The 15,711-nt window shown below is 42.7% G+C and overlaps 1 protein-coding gene across 4 annotated transcripts in view; it reads left to right on the forward strand.

Annotated features, from left to right (window-relative positions):
• The window catches only part of RUNX2 (RUNX family transcription factor 2), a 123,963-nt gene that overhangs the window by 87,454 nt on the left and 20,798 nt on the right, over positions 1-15,711 (forward strand). For 3 of the 4 annotated variants that reach the window (XM_081828359.1, XM_081828357.1, XM_081828358.1), the window contains one exon: positions 7-168. In XM_081828359.1, the coding sequence (XP_081684485.1) occupies positions 7-168 (162 nt within the window). Of the gene's footprint in view, positions 1-6; positions 169-1,214; positions 2,962-15,711 lie in introns of those variants that run through there. The other variant, XM_081828360.1, reaches the window with a different exon arrangement.

The following is a 15,711-nucleotide window of genomic DNA, read 5'->3' on the forward strand; positions in this document are numbered from 1 at the left end:
TCCCAGACCCCAGGCAGGCACAGTCTTCCCCACCGTGGTCCTATGACCAGTCTTACCCCTCCTACCTGAGCCAGATGACGTCCCCGTCCATTCACTCCACCACCCCGCTGTCTTCCACACGGGGCACGGGGCTTCCTGCCATCACCGACGTGCCCAGGCGCATTTCAGGTAAAGACCACACTTTAACTACAAACCCACTCCCGTGCAGGGGTTGGGCTGGGGTTGTAGGATGGGCTGAAGCTCCAGGAACTCTCTATTAGAGGTGTGTGGGCAAGGGTACGACAGCTGGTAAAACCGGGTCCTCTGAATGATGGGGTTATCATGTCCTTGAACATTTTAAATTAAAAGACTCAAAGCCCACCAGAGCTGGCATCATTTTCTTAAGATGACGTTGAATGCCACCCAGTTTTGGTCCTGCTGAATTGTGGCCCCTTTGGTGGGTGCTGTCTCAACTGGGGCCTTCTCCTGAGGGTCTTATGCCAGGCCTTCCTTGCTTGCATTTCTTTCTCTTCTCAACATCCACCTGTAAACCAGATTACAGACCAATGGCACAGCCTTCCATCTCTAGAGCCTCTTAGCCCCCAGAAGTCCAAGCTGGCTTGTTCTGAGAGTGAGCACCTGCAAACTTAAGATCCTTATCAGAAGCTAGTGATTTGAAGTGTGGCGAGGCCTGGACGACTCTTAAAAGGCCATGTGTGGCCTCCAAGGGCCAAGTCCAGACTGAGGTAGCCTCTCCACGAACCATCTAGCATGCCGCGGTCGCTCTCGACGTGGCAGCCCCGGTGCTGACACATCCATTATTCCAGAGGCACCGCAGAAATGTGTGGCTCATGGTGGAAGTGCATGAGGCGAACATTCTGGCCTCTTCTCTCACTATCACGGAGAGAATTCATCCTAGAGAGCCAGAAAGTGTACACAGCCTTCACACTGGCAAGTAGAGGAAAGTTAAAGGCTCTCGGCCAACCGTATGAGTCCTGTGAATAAGAAAAAAAAGTCTCTCAGTACAGCCCTGACACGCAGACCGGAGCATGGCCCCCCATAAATAAAGAAGTAGACCCACTGAGGCACACACAGTTGGATCCTCTATGTGTCAGACACTCTGCTCAGCATTCGCGCTCCGTGCACCTGTTTGACTCCTGGCCAGGTTAATGCCTCTCTTTCTTTCTCTTTGTGTTTCTGTCTCTGTTTCTCTCCCTCTCTCATTTTCTGCAAAGCTCGAAGCCGCTACTCACTCCGCTGAGTTGCATCACTGACAAGCTGAAGCTCCACCAGCAGGCTTGCAGGTTTTGATTAGTTCAGACTCCTTTATTTCTTTCCACTTGGGAGGAGGGAAGGCTTTGTTTCTCAAGCAAATGGCAGGAAAGGGCTCTCTGGTCCTAGTGCCTTCACATTTTCTACAGCAGATGGACTCCCGCAGGGGTGAGTAGGGTAAGAAGAGGGGTGGAGGGAGAACCACAAGAGTCTTTGGAAAACCATGTTACCCCTTTTCATTATAACTGCTGTTACTATTTTTATGAATCACGTGGTATATCTTGGGGGAATTGTGCAGAGTATAGAATTTTAGTTATCATTTCCCTTGACAGGAATGACTACCTCCTTTAGGCAAACATTAGTTAAAGACACGGGAAGGGATGAGTAAGGCGCAGTAAGGGGAGAACGAGGGCCGATGTGGGATCAGAGGCACAGGGTTGGACGGTGTTGAATGAGTTCTGGTCATTCCTTCTGTATTTTCTACCGAGTCTGTTTTGTTTCACGTTGGGCCAAAATGACGCTGGGCCAGGACAGATTTGTGCAAACTTGCTTCTGTTTTGGGTCCTCTGGGGCCTCCATCTGTCCAACCCTCTGTGGCTGAAGCAGATTTTGCTGTTTGTCCTCTGGCTGTACCTAGAGGAAAAAACCTCAGGGAGTGACTGTAGCTTTAGAGACCCTGCTCTACAGCGTTTTCTCACCCAGGTGCATTCGCATCAGATTCAGCGGGAAAACCATTGCAGAGAACACTGGGAACACGCCGCATAAATGTGTAGTCGCTGTGGTTCGTCATTTACATGTGTCCTACAGAACAGCGAGATTACTTTGAGTCCCTTGACTGATGCCTATTTAAAACGTTTCCATAAGGCCATACCACACAACTCTGCCCGTTTCACAGAAGAGGCAGTAGGGGCAGAAACGGGTGAATTATCCAGCCGCATATTGATCTGAGGCCAAGGGTAGGGACAAGCCTCTGCTCTAAACTAGTTTCAAACTGAGTTTAGTCCAGTTTTTTCCTCCTGCCCCAAACATTTCTCTGAGTCGTTCCTGGCCAAGTTAACGTGGTGCCAGGGTGGGAGGTTCTGTGTAAACATTAAAGGGAGGAGGACAGAAAATCCCTCTTGTCAGCATGTTGGGAAACAGGAAGAAAGAACTAGATAGGGACTGTCAGGGAACTGAAGGAACCGTGATTTACCTGACCTTGCTCTTGGGCACGGGGCTGTGCCCGCATCCCACAGTGCTGCCCGCGGGGCTTGGGGATCACGTCAGCTGGCGTGAGCGCCATTTTCGCTTCCCTGGGGGCCGGTCCTAGGGACCTCTCGAGAATGGAGCCCATCTCGTGGGTTCCAAGGCGCCACCTTGCAGAGTTTCTGTCTTATTCCCCCCGATATCTAAAGCTGTCCCTAAGGTCTAGGATGCTTTCTCTCCATAACATGGACAGCTAAAATACTAAACTTCATCTCTAGGCAGTCCTGTGTTCCCTTTTTGTGATGCTTTCCAGAGCAGTTCATGCTTTTGTGTAGAGAACTCAGTTCTCATCTCCTTATATGAAGGGGACACAAAAATACTCTCATAGGATCATGGGTGAGAAAGAAGTCCTTACTTGTAGGATAGGACTGGAGGTTCAGACTCAGGTTTGAGTCCCAGCTCATGCACATAGCAGGCAAGTTCCTCACTTCTCTGAAACTTAGCTTTCTTATTTGTAAAATAGAGATATGATATTAATCTGCTAGGGTTACCATGAGGATCCAGTGAGATGCTTTATGTAAAGTGCTGTCTGCACACTGCATACGCACTATGAGCTCAACAGATTGTAGCTGATATTACGAAGCAGAAGTTGTTTTGTAATAATTGCTTACCTGTATATAATTGGCAGGCAAGTCCTAGAAATGAGTCAAGCGGGTAAAAATCTGAACTCTTAAATGGGATTATTTGCTTTGTAAAATGGATCCATCACAGAGCATAGTTAAAACAAACAAACAAAATTTAAATATTTAAATGAGTGAATACCCAGATGGCATTCATAAAGCACTGCACACAGTGCCTAGCACATAGAAGTACTCAATGTTTGCTATCATTATTACTGTGTAGATTTAGAATGAATGTGTATAGAGCTAAAAGCAGTTGGGAGCCATTCACAAAAGGTCAATGACACACTATGAGAAAATAACTGTTTCATTATAATGTTGGAAAAATAGCAGGATCATGTTCTTTTCCGAGGGATCATAGGAATAACAGCAACCAGAAAGATCTTTCAGAAAGTACCGTTCCTAAAGAAACTCTATTTCATCCTGAAAGACCATTCCAAAGAAAGGCCATCATTTAATATACTTAAAGATCTTCAGAGAATCCAAATTTACAACTTCCTTTTTGGGTATCCCCCCTGAGTAATTTTTCAAGTGTAGCTACAAATGGTAGACCTTAACGAATTACGATAATGACAGTGATGGATGCTGTATTGTGTTGTCCCTGCCATGGCCCTCATGGAAGCAAGGTATAGATAGAATAAGATGATAAACTTATGTTACCCACAGTCCCTACTTGACCGCAAGTAAAGATGCAAAGCCAGAGGTCTTGGAGTTCATCGGCACAAAACAAAGACTCAGGAAATATTTCCTTAACCTTGAATAGCCTTCAATATTGTAACAAAAACAATAGCAGCAGTCATAGGTTTATGACTAAACAATAAATTACTGTTATGTAATTGATCAGTAGGGCTTCCCTTACTGTAATGAGTTTAATTAATGTTCAGCTGAATTAGAGAAATCAAACGCTTCTTACCAGAAACCGGTCTGGAGACATTAGGGGGCAGGAGGAGGGGTTGGTTCTCCTCCCCGCCCATACTCATGATGGTAAGCATGGCCTTATCACCTAACAATCTGTATTTAAGTAGCATCCTCCACCCCTGAGGGATTTTATACATTATCTCATTTCATCTTTTTTTTTTTTTCCAGGGAGGAATTTTTTTTTTTTTTTGGATTTTATTTATTGATTTGAGAGAGCGATAGAGGGGGAGAGAGTACAAGCAGGGGGAGTGGCAGGCAGAGGGAGAAGCAGGTCCCCTGCTGAGCAGGGAGCCTGATGCGGGGCTCAATCCCAGGACCTGGGATCATGACCTGAGCCGAAAGCAGCCACCTGACCAACTGAGCCACCCAGGCGTCCCTATCTCATTTCATCTTATAGGATCCTAAAACAATATTCACTATACAGAGGTAGCCAAAATTGTTTCTCACTGATTCTATCAAAGAGCAAGGTGTGACAAGGCGAGGACAAGTAAGCCTGACAACAACCCAGACCACTGTGTGTCTTTATCATTGTCATAATGTTATCACCCGTGCATCTTTGATGTTCAAAGCACTTGTGAGGCTTGTCACAAAGATGATAATTATTTTTCTGCAGGTCATTACAAAATACTATGTAAGTAAATAATTACAGACTTTCAAAATGTATTTTATGTAATTACCCGATACGAAAAGAAACACAACTGTTTCTTTGACTTGTGGGTCAGAGTGTGAGCTCTTGCCAGTCTCCAGAAGGAAGGAGACGCTCCGTAAGTTTATTCTCTGCAGATAACTCCTCCCGTGCCCCACCCGTCCGAGTAAAGCCGCTCAGATTGACCTAAGTCTACTACTCTTGAGCATATGTGAAGTAGAAGGGACTCATACAAACATTTTTCTGTGGTCTTGGTCATTGTGCCCATGGACCTCTCTGTTTTGGGGAGGTCTCTTAGACAGTTGGGATACGTGAATTAGAGACGCAAGGGTAGGGTCCTATGTGATGTTCACCTCCATTACTCAGGGAGAGGCCAACGCAGGTTGTGTGGACGATCTTTTTCTCCATTTGTAGGATTTTTTTTTTTTTACATGAGACAGTTAACTGTAATCTTTTTGAAGTTTGCATATTTTTGTTTGTTTGTTTCAGCAAATGGTCTTGAATTTCTTCTTTCAAAATATTTAAATATCAAAACATTCCACTTAATCAACTGCCCAGGACTATTCAAGATGTCTGTTTTTATGACTCTTAGTCGCTAAAGTATAATATTTCCAAAGGTCAGCAGAATAGGTGTTAGTCTAATAAATAAAGCTACTAAAAATTGCTTTATTGCTACCACAAAATCGAGAAATTGCCAGTGGAAAAACCCCATTTGATCATTCAAGGCCGATCAGGAGGGGTTGTCTCACGTGATTTCAAACCAGGCAGTGGTTGATGCAGTTCAGTTTTAAATGTCCCTTATAACCGAGTTTCTGTCAGGTCCCGAGTCCGGTTTTGAAACGAGCCGCTTCAGTAATGTGCCAAGTATATGTGGACATTTATTTTCACAGGGCCACTCTCAACTCACAGGAGGGAGTGACGCCTTAAGGAGGTTAAAAGGAAAACTCCAGCAATTAATACTAATAAACCAGAAAGTTAAAGCAACTATACTAAAACACTAGAACGTCTCCTTTTTTACTACAGAACCATTCCTTTATTAAGAGCCACCTGTTTGGTAGACACGCCTCTGCCCCAACAGCCACGGGCAAGTAGTTAAGTCTAATAGGAGCCACTCTTATTTTGAAGAAGTTCTCTGTTTAAAGCCACAGAGGGGGAAGTTATTAAATTTAATAGACCCTAAACAAAGGCAAGCCCTGTGTTACCAGTGGGATGTTGTTCAGTATTCTTCTCTGGGTTATCTACGGCGATTGGGTGGGTAATTTTTGCATTCTAGAAGTTGAAATTCATCTTGCTTTCTCTAAAGGTAGGCTCTCTTCTGACGTGAGCAGATGAGGTTTTTATCTTATTGCCGGGGGAGGTGGGTGGGGTGGGGCGGGGGGGGGCAGGTTCAGGGCATCTCTGGACCTGAGTTTACTGAGTTTACTAACTGAGTGACGGGGTGCTGAGGACCCCAGAACTGGTTTCCATTCCGACTAGATCAGTGGGGAGAGTTGGCCCGGCTCACAGAACTGAGGGAACTCGGTGGTATGATATTTACTGTTATTGGAGTTAGACGGAGGTACGGAAGCTCAGCATGAAACCTGTGTACGTGGCCTGACTCTGATTTCACACATGGTACTTGTCAGTTGTTTTCATGAGGATTGGTTTTTGGTACATGCGCAACCACCCACACATGAAGAAAAGGTGTAGCAATGAAGGGGCTCGTGTGTATGCAGGGATGGCAAAGACATGGCTGCAGATTCTACTGAAAGGTTCACTGCAGTCCCTTTCTCTTCATAGGAGAAAACTTGGGAGCTTGAACCTTGCTTCACTAAAAGTATTAAAGTTAATTTTTTAGGGACACGGTGGCTTCTGTGGTTCCCTGGGATCCGAGAGCAGGGTGGAGGCAATGTGACTGAGGGAACATGAGTTTTGGTTTCATCGTCACTGAAGATTCTTTGTGCTGTTCTCAGATATGTCCATCAATTCCTGGTGCCTCCGCGGGCCCGTGTGAACAAATTACTCAGAACTGCGCGTCCACATGTCTCAATTTTGTGCAAGGAGTGAGATGATGTCTGCCCAGGGATTTGTTGTTCTTAGGACTTCTAGCAAAGAAAGCTTGCCTTACCTAATAAATGCCAATGGAGAAACTAAGTTGTGTTGTGAGCTTCAAAATGGTAGAAACGTACTATATGTATGAACATACTATATATACATATATATATATAAAAATTTTTTAGAGCAGTTTTAGTTAAGATTTTTTAGAACAGTTTTAGATTTATAGAAACATTGAGCATAAAGTAGAGCTGGGATCTATCCCCTACCCCCATCCTGCCCTCCTGCCGTTTTATCTTATTATTCACAGCTTGCATTTGTGTGGTGCATTTGCTATGATTGATGAACCAATATTGATACATTATTCTTAACTGAAATCTATAGTGGATGTTAGGAAGTTCACTCTCAGTGTTGTGCATGTCTCTGGGTTTTGTCAAATACATAATGCCATGTATCCACCATGAGGGAGTCCTTCAGAATGATTTCACTGCCCTAAAAATGCCCTGGGCTCCACCTGTCTGTCCCTCCCCACCTGCCCCCCATAGCCCCTGGCTGTGATCTTTTTACCTGTCTCGATAGTTTTGCCTTTTCCAGAATGTTGTATAATTGGAATCATACAGCCTGGCTGCTTTCCCTTACTTCGCCATGTGCATTTAAGGTCCTTCTGTGTCTTCCCATGACTTGATAGCTCACTTCTCTTTACCGCTGGATACTATTCTATTGTAAGGATGTTAGTCTGTTTTTTAAAACATCAAGGCTGCTCTCCCTGCTCCTGGGAATACCCCCACCCCATTTCCTTTTGTCACTGACTTTGCCAGTGGTGCTTCTTTTTTTAGAAAGCATCTCATGCATTCCTTCCTGGGGAAACACTTCCTCTGTCATAGCAGTTGTCCCCAAATGGTCCAGATTATGGTTTTCCATACCTTTGGTCCATTTCTTAATATTTTTCTTTAGCTTTGTCCACAGACCGCTTACTAAACATTTACATTGAGGTGATGATTCTTATTAATTCAAGTACAGGACAGATCCAGCTAACAACCCATTTATCTGATGACTTCGATGCTCTCCTAGGTATAGGATGCTCCTTTTCTCTAAGAATGCCTGGCATTCCTTAAGTAAGTTGTGCCAGTTTCCCACTTCCACGCCAGCCACCAGCCCTTTCCTCCGCAGGGCTGGCCAGGGCTCTGTTCATCCTTCTCAGCCACCTCTTTCCGCAAAGGAATTCCTTCCCCGACCACCGCTTTCCTCAGAGTTTATTCCTCTGTCTACACCCATCCATTTCTCATCTCTCTGCTTTGGACACACCTCTAACGTGATACATACCTTCCTTTAGTAACATCATTTGCTTAAATGCCTTCTGCCTTCTATAGGAGGTGAGCTGCTCAAGCATGGGGACTGTTTTGCATGAAGCCTTGAATCCTTATAACCGAGCACAGTTTTGAGCACGTAGTATGTGCTCAGTAAATCTTTAAGGAAACAAATATTAGTGGGAAAGAAGATAGAAAAATACAGCAAGATAGGCATGAAGAAGAGATAAGGGAAGAAGAAAGGGAAAAAGAAGAAAGAAGATTTTGTTCACCTGGAACAACAAAGAAAGGACAAAACAAGAGGAACTTTTTATTGCTGATAAGGACAGGAAATAGCACAGTATGAGTGTGCATAAGCAGTATATATTTTTATCTCTAAGCCTTTCTGCAATGTGTTTCATATTTAGAACACATAGCAAGACTGCATCTGTTTCCAGAACTTGCTGCTAACAGTTGGTAATAATGCCAAAACATACTTTAGTTCCAGCTTGAAACCAAATGATCAAATAGAATTTTTGATTTCTAATTTAGAGTCTGACATTAATTATAGCCATCATGTAATAAAGTGTCAAAGTCTTTTTTGAGAAAATAATAGAAATTATATTCACTAAGCTGTAAATTGAAACAAAACTACTCCCCTAAAACAAAGCAAAAGTCTGGTTTGGACAACATTTTTGACGAAGTCTTACCTTCTCCAGACTGTACTTTTCCTGTTCTCCCCGATCCTCCCTGCTCTTTAAACCCTTGCTGTATGATAGGGTTTCCTGAGTCACTCACTGTCTAGGTCTGTGGTCTCTGGGCACACTATGCTTTGTCAGCCTGGCACCCAGACCAAACCCCCTTACTCTTGGCCTCTGTTAGCATAGGCTAAGGTGGCCTTAGTGCTTTGGGGACAATGCTACACTCTGTCCCCTCATGTTTGCCATTTTCTGGCAAGCTGGATTGCTCCCATATATATATATATTTTTTTTTTTTACTTTTACAGTTATTTTTTTCAGATCCAAGTAGGATAATTTACAGTTATTCCTGTTTGGTTTTTATCTTATTTAATTCAGGTAATAGTTCCTGCCTGTCAAGAGCTTTTTGGATTTTTATCACTTCATCCAATATAGTAGTAGCTTCTTGTGTTCCTTCCTACCTGGGATGTCTTTCTTCAGTTTATTTCAGCCATTTCAAGTCAGCTCAGCAAACACTTGGTACATAATTATAAAGTGCTTAGGCAGGCAACAAACAAAAAACAAAATCGAAGACATCGTCTGAGCCTTCAGGAAGCTTTTGGCCTTATTTAGGAGATGACATGTGCAAAGAGGACACAGTTTTACTGTGATGCCGGCTCACGTAGAAGCCAGAATGCGCAACAAATGCTCAGGACTTTAGTGAAAGGTGATCTCTTGCCCCACTGCCCAAGCAGCTTAAAGCCTTCTCCTTTGGAAATTAAAAAAGTCTATGCCATTCTGCTAGATTATACTTTCACTCTGAGTTACTTCAGCTGGAAAAAAAAAATTCCACTTGTTGGCATGTGTGGTACGTAATGTTTCTTAAGATAGGACAAGAACATACAGAAAATCTTGTCTTTCCGCAGCTAGATGGAAAGTTCCCTTAGGCCAAGGACCTGGCTACTAACCCTTTGCGGTCTCTCTCTCTGAGTCCTCGTTTTATGCTCTGTGTGTAGATGCTCCTGGAAGTACTTGCCCACTGCAGAAAGCTCTATCCAATAGTGCTGCCTGCTTTTGGGTCCCTTCTGCTGTACCCACTGTTAGGAGTTGCTAATATTACATCTAGAAGTGGGGCTGTATAAAGACTAATGACAATTGCCATTTACTTAATTTCACATTTCATATGCACAAATACGGTCCTAGCATGTATTTATGTGATAGAATTTTTTACTATCTTTTAAAGTCAAGCAACACCGTTAGCTCTATGCCATTACATATATATGTACATATGCTTGTATTTGCCTATTCATTACATTTAGAATGAGTATACATAAAAATATTCTCGACAGATGATGGACTCTGAAAAACAAACAGGGTTCTAGAGGGGAGGGGGGTGGGAGGATGGGTTAGCCTGGTGGTGGGTATTGAGGAGGGCACGTTCTGCATGGAGCACTGGGTGTTATGCACAAACAATGAATCATGGAACACTTCATCTAAAACTAATGATGTAATGTATGGGGATTAACATAAGAATAAAAAAAAATATTCTCGACAGGTGTATTATTTGGGATGTTAGTAAATATCAGCCAAGCTACTACTTGAACTTTTTTCAGGAAAAACAGGACCCCCATCGAAATCCTCCAAGTGTTTGTATTGTTTTGTTACTTCAATGAGCATTGATTTCTCAGGAAATATTAATTGATCACTGCTGGTAGAAAGGGGAAAGAGACACTGCATGATGATTTTAAGTTTGTTTTTAGATTTGTTAATATGTAGAAATATCAGAAAGATGTAATTGAAAGAGATAACTAAACAAGTTAAAAGTTTCCATATAATTAAATCCCATACGATAAAATACAAATGACAGCACTTTAATTTGAATCATTCAAAGTCATTATATTATTAAATTGGGTCAGAATTTAAGAGACTTGGTTTGAGGCAAATCTAGGATCCCATTTGACTACACTACCTTCTAAATTTTTTGTGTGTGACACTCCAGAAATTCACGAATTTCAAATTCATAAATAAATAAATAAAATGCTGCTCAGGCACCAGTGTCCCCGAATATCTCAGAGGATTTCTTAAGCAGGAAGGTGTCATCTTTTCCCGAGAGACTTTGGCCTTAAGTAATAAATTTAGAAATGTAGTCCAGCATGGTAGACTGGAATAAGACCAATGTTCCTATATCCAAAGTTCACCGCTCTCTCGCTAATCAAAATGGTCACCTTTCCAGCTCCATGTTGTAATTAGTAATAATGCTATAGTTAATGGAATAATAATAACAAATATAATGATGGTTATAAACATTCTGCCCTGGGCCAAGGAGAGCAGTGATTCATGATAAATCAATAATAAACCCATTGATGTGGTCACAATAAATCTGTACCTAATTAAGAAGAGCCCTTTCTGGGGCGCCTGGGTGGCTCAGTCGTTAAGCGTCTGCCTTCGGCTCAGGTCACGATCCCAGGATCCTGGGATCGAGTCCCACATCGGGCTCCCTGCTCGGCAAGAAGCCTGCTTCTCCTTCTCCCATTCCCCCTGCTTGTGTTCCTGCTCTCGCTATCTCTCTCTCTGTCAAATAAATAAATAAATAAAAATCTTTAAAAAAAAAAAAAAAAAAAGAGCCCTTTCTAAATAAGAACCACCAAGGAAATAAAAACAGGCTTGGAAAAGAGGAAGAAGTCTGATAATAGTGTTGTGGTGTACTCACCATTAAAGAACAACAACAAAAAAACAAACCCGGAAGCTCACCAACTACACCTGAGGAAAACAATACATTCTCAGTGTTGCTTAAAGGTACAGTGGTGCGTTGACCTAAAAGAGTCCAAAGAGGAAAGAGTTTGGCCCCCTGGACAGTTCACAGAGAAAGTTAAGGGTTTCGTGGTTTTCTTTGACCTTAGAAGCTGGTAGGTGTCACAGGTACTAAACCTTTGAAGCATTCGTTGGGTCTTGGTTTTTGGTCCACTCTGGTGATCTCTGTCTTTCAACTGATACATTTAGACCATTGGTATTCAAAGTGATTATCAATCTAGTTGGAGTAATATCTACCATATTTGTTACTGTTTTTTATATGTTCTTGGTCCTATTTTTTTGTCTTCCACTCTTTTTCTGCCTTTCATGGTTTTCGCTGAGTGTTTTACATGAGTCCATTTTCCCTCCCGTTCTTAGCCTATCAGTTATGCTGCTCTTTCTACCCTCTTTTAGTGGTGACCCCAAGTTTGCAATATACATTTACCACTACTCCCAAGTCTACCTTCAATAACACTGTAGCACATCATGGATAGTGTGAGTACCTTATAACCTATGAACAGCTGTGTGTACGTTTTATGTGGACATAACTTTTCAACTTCTTTGGATAAATGCCAAGGAATGCAATTGCTGGATCACGTGGTAAGAGTGTATTTACTTTTGGGAGAAACTGCCAAACTGTTTCCCAAAGTGGCTGTACCATGTTGCATGCTGACCAGCAGTGAATGCGAGTTCCTGTTGCTTTATGTGATCTCTGTGTGCATTTATATTTAAAGTGGGTTTCCTGTAGAAACATACAGTTGGGTCTTGTTTCTGGATCCGTTCTAGCAGTCTCTGTCCTAAGTGGTGCATGTAGATCATTGATGTTCAAGTGATGATTGATATGGTTGGATTAACTAATATAGTTGGATTGGCCTTTGAAGGGTTATTATTTTTTTTTAAGATTTTTATTTATTTATTTGACAGAGAGAGAGATAGCGAGAGCAGGAACACAGGCAGGGGGAGTGGGAGAGGGAGAAGCAGGCTTCCTGCCGAGCAGGGAGCCCGATGTGGGACTCGATCCCAGGACCCTGGGATCCTGACCTGAGCCGAAGGCAGACGCTTAACGACTGAGCCACCCAGGCGCCCTGGCCTTTGAAGGGTTATTAAAACCTCAGATGACCGTTTAATCGAGCAGATGGTTGAAGCATTTAAATTGGGACATGCATCCACCAAAGAGGGTTGAACCTAACACCGATAAAATAGCAGTTGCTCAATAAAATTGTGTTGAATTGGTTTGGTTTATTAGAAAAATGTGCCTTCCAAGGCCCAGGCATGCAGCACAGTGATTAAACACTCAGCCTCATTGACAGCTTGTGGAAACAGCACTTGGCTGGGAATTGAGGAACCTGAGATCTATTTTTAGATGAGCCTCTGAGTTCTTGAGCAGCTCACTTAACTTCTATGGGTCTTAGGTTCCTTGTGTGTGAAATAAGTTAGTTGGGCTAGCTATTCCCCAAGGTCCATCATTTTCAATGTCTGGGATTCTAAAATAAGGGCTACAAGGGTAGGTTTTCTCTCATAAACATTTAGTGATCAGCACATCAGAAATCTAAATACTGCCACCCATAATAAAAATAAAGGCTAGTATAGCATTTGACTTATGAACTAAATTCGTAGGAAGAACTACTATAGATGTCAAGAAAAGCTTTGTCTTGTGCTTCAGTTGATTCTGATGAGGAGCAATCTAGGATCAGGTTAATTATTGCCAAAGAACTATACATTCAGACCTTGACACTTGACCACAGCTGACTTCTGTTCAAGGTGAAGCCTTGTATATGTGCACGTGTGTCCGAGTCTGCAGACAGGTTTTGAAAACGTGGCTTTATTAAAATTAAAGAATTTTATTTTATTGACATTTTACATACCCTTGCATGGTTTTATATAACTTACCTATTTTAGACCCTCTTTACCTGAGAATGGTTATAATGAAGTATAATTTATCTTACTGGAGAATTAACAATGTTGTAAGCTAAAGTTTATGAAAACAAAAGAACAGGTGAATTCTATTAATAAAAGAATAAATGGGATGAGAGGACCAGATTCTCTATATTAAAGAAATTATATATTTAGAGAAAATATTATTAGAATTATAACAAAGTTCCTTTTAGTGTGAAACATTGCTATCATAGTATTATTTTAAAAGATTTTATTTATTTATTTGTCAGAGAGAGAGAGTGAGTGAGTGCACAAGTAGGGGGAGGGGCAGAGGGAGAGGGAGCAGGGAGCCTGATGTGAGACTCAATCCCAGGACCCTGGGATCATGACCTGAGCTGAAGGCAGACGCTTAACCGACTGAGCCGCCCAGGTGTTCCTTGCTATCATAGTATTTTATGACCACGTGATAAAAATCTTCATTAATACAAATTATTGTCAACATTAAATTTACTCATTTACTGAGACTGTTCTAGTCACCGGAGTGATGAGTAAGACAGAAAAGCTCAGGGAGCTTTTTCTACTAGCATATGATGTAGTGATTAAACACTCAGTCTTTGGAGCCAGACTCTCTGGGTTTAAATCCAGGCTTTTTGACTCATTTGCTGTGTGATCTTGGGAATATTACTGAACTTGTCTGTACCACAATTTCTTCATCTGTGAAATGGGCTACTACTACTAATAATACCACCAACCTCAATAGGTAGTGATGAGGATGAAAGGATAAAGCATGTAAAACTCTTAGAATAATGCCTGGTAATAAATGTTAGCAATTACTGGGGAAGGGCAGTTAATTGAAAATGAGAAAATATTGTCTAGGGGAATGTACTGTGAAGAAAGTAAAATGGAGTGATGATACTATGAGGAAGCCAAGATCTAAATTTACAAGGAGTTAGCCCTGTGCAGCTCATTGCAGGCATCGGGGAAGGTGGGTGCAAGGGCCTTGGGGTGGAGAGACGAATGCCCGGTGGCCGGAGTGTGGAGAAGATGAGCTGGAGGCAGAGACATCGCTGCTCCGGATCCTGCGGGGCCTCTGCCAGTCAGGACCGGAAGTTTGGGTTTGCTGGTCCGCGTAGTGAGAAGCCACGGGCAGATTTTAAGCAGGGTCATGATATAAATGGATTTCTAGTTTCTGAAGGATACTCTGGCTGTTTGGGGGAGAGTTGTGTAAGAGTATGAGGGAGGAAGCAAGAGTGTGTCTGGGAGGATGGGGACTCCCGCTTGCCTGGAATCAGTGGGGATGATGGGGTTGGAGACACTCGGGACTGGAGTGGGGCTTTTGCCTCCATCATCAAAATGTTTTAGCAGTGCTTTCCCCCAATTGTTAGTCTACTTTAAAAAGAATAATATTAAATCTTATAAAATGTTAGTTAACCTTTAGACATTGTTCATACACCCCAGAGTGAAGCGGTAATTCAGGAATCGCTTGATTTATTGGGTGAATACAGAACCACCAACCTGGAAAATACAGCCAGAAATCCATTTTGAGAGCTGAAGTGCTTGGTTTGGTTGTTTTCATTGACACCATTAATCTGATTATTTCCAGGAGCCCCCCCTTCCGTGGCACTGTGCCAAGACAGATTTCAGTGCAGTGAAGCACAATGATGAGATTAATTTGGGGGACTGACCCGCATTGTATGTTCTCCTCACCCTCTTCAAGTATAGGTAGCACACTTTTAGATCTCTCGTAGCCTTTAGACACACCAATTCCCTTTACTGCTTTTAAGACGGAATGACATGAACATGGCCACACTGGTGTGATCAGGCTGGCTCGGCAGGTGCTCATCCCGGGAAGCGTGTGGCAACAGCCCTGAGGTGAGGAGACCCCTGAGCAAGGGGCTGGTGGTTAGTTACCTCAGGCTTGCACGCTAATATTTTGCATTTAAGCAAAGTAAAGCTAGATGAGGAACCAGCGCTTGTCCCCCCTGTGAATGGAGGAACCATCCAGAACAGCTTCTTCTCAGAGGACTGAGAAATGGGGGCATATCTGAAATTGGAAAGAACTTACAAGGATAAGGGAGGAGGAGCTTGTTCTAAGTTGAATGTCATAAGCACAAACTAAGGGTCAAGGAGGAAGCTTTAAACAGCTGAGATGATTAGTGTAAGTGTGTAGTCAGCTGTCACTCCCTTCTCAGATTCTTTCCATACCCTGTCCCTTAAAAAGAGAACAGGGAAAGAAACAACAAATGTTGGAGAGGTTGTGGAGAAAGGGGAACCCTCTTACACTGTTGGTGGGAATGCAAGTTGGTACAGCACTTTGGAAAACAGTGTGGAGCTTCCTCAAAAATTTAAAAATAGAGCTACCCTATGAC

Source organism: Leptonychotes weddellii, chromosome 8 (genome assembly GCF_054177405.1).
Source record: "Leptonychotes weddellii isolate Sample4059 chromosome 8, ASM5417740v2, whole genome shotgun sequence".
NCBI classification, from domain to species: domain Eukaryota; kingdom Metazoa; phylum Chordata; class Mammalia; order Carnivora; family Phocidae; genus Leptonychotes; species Leptonychotes weddellii.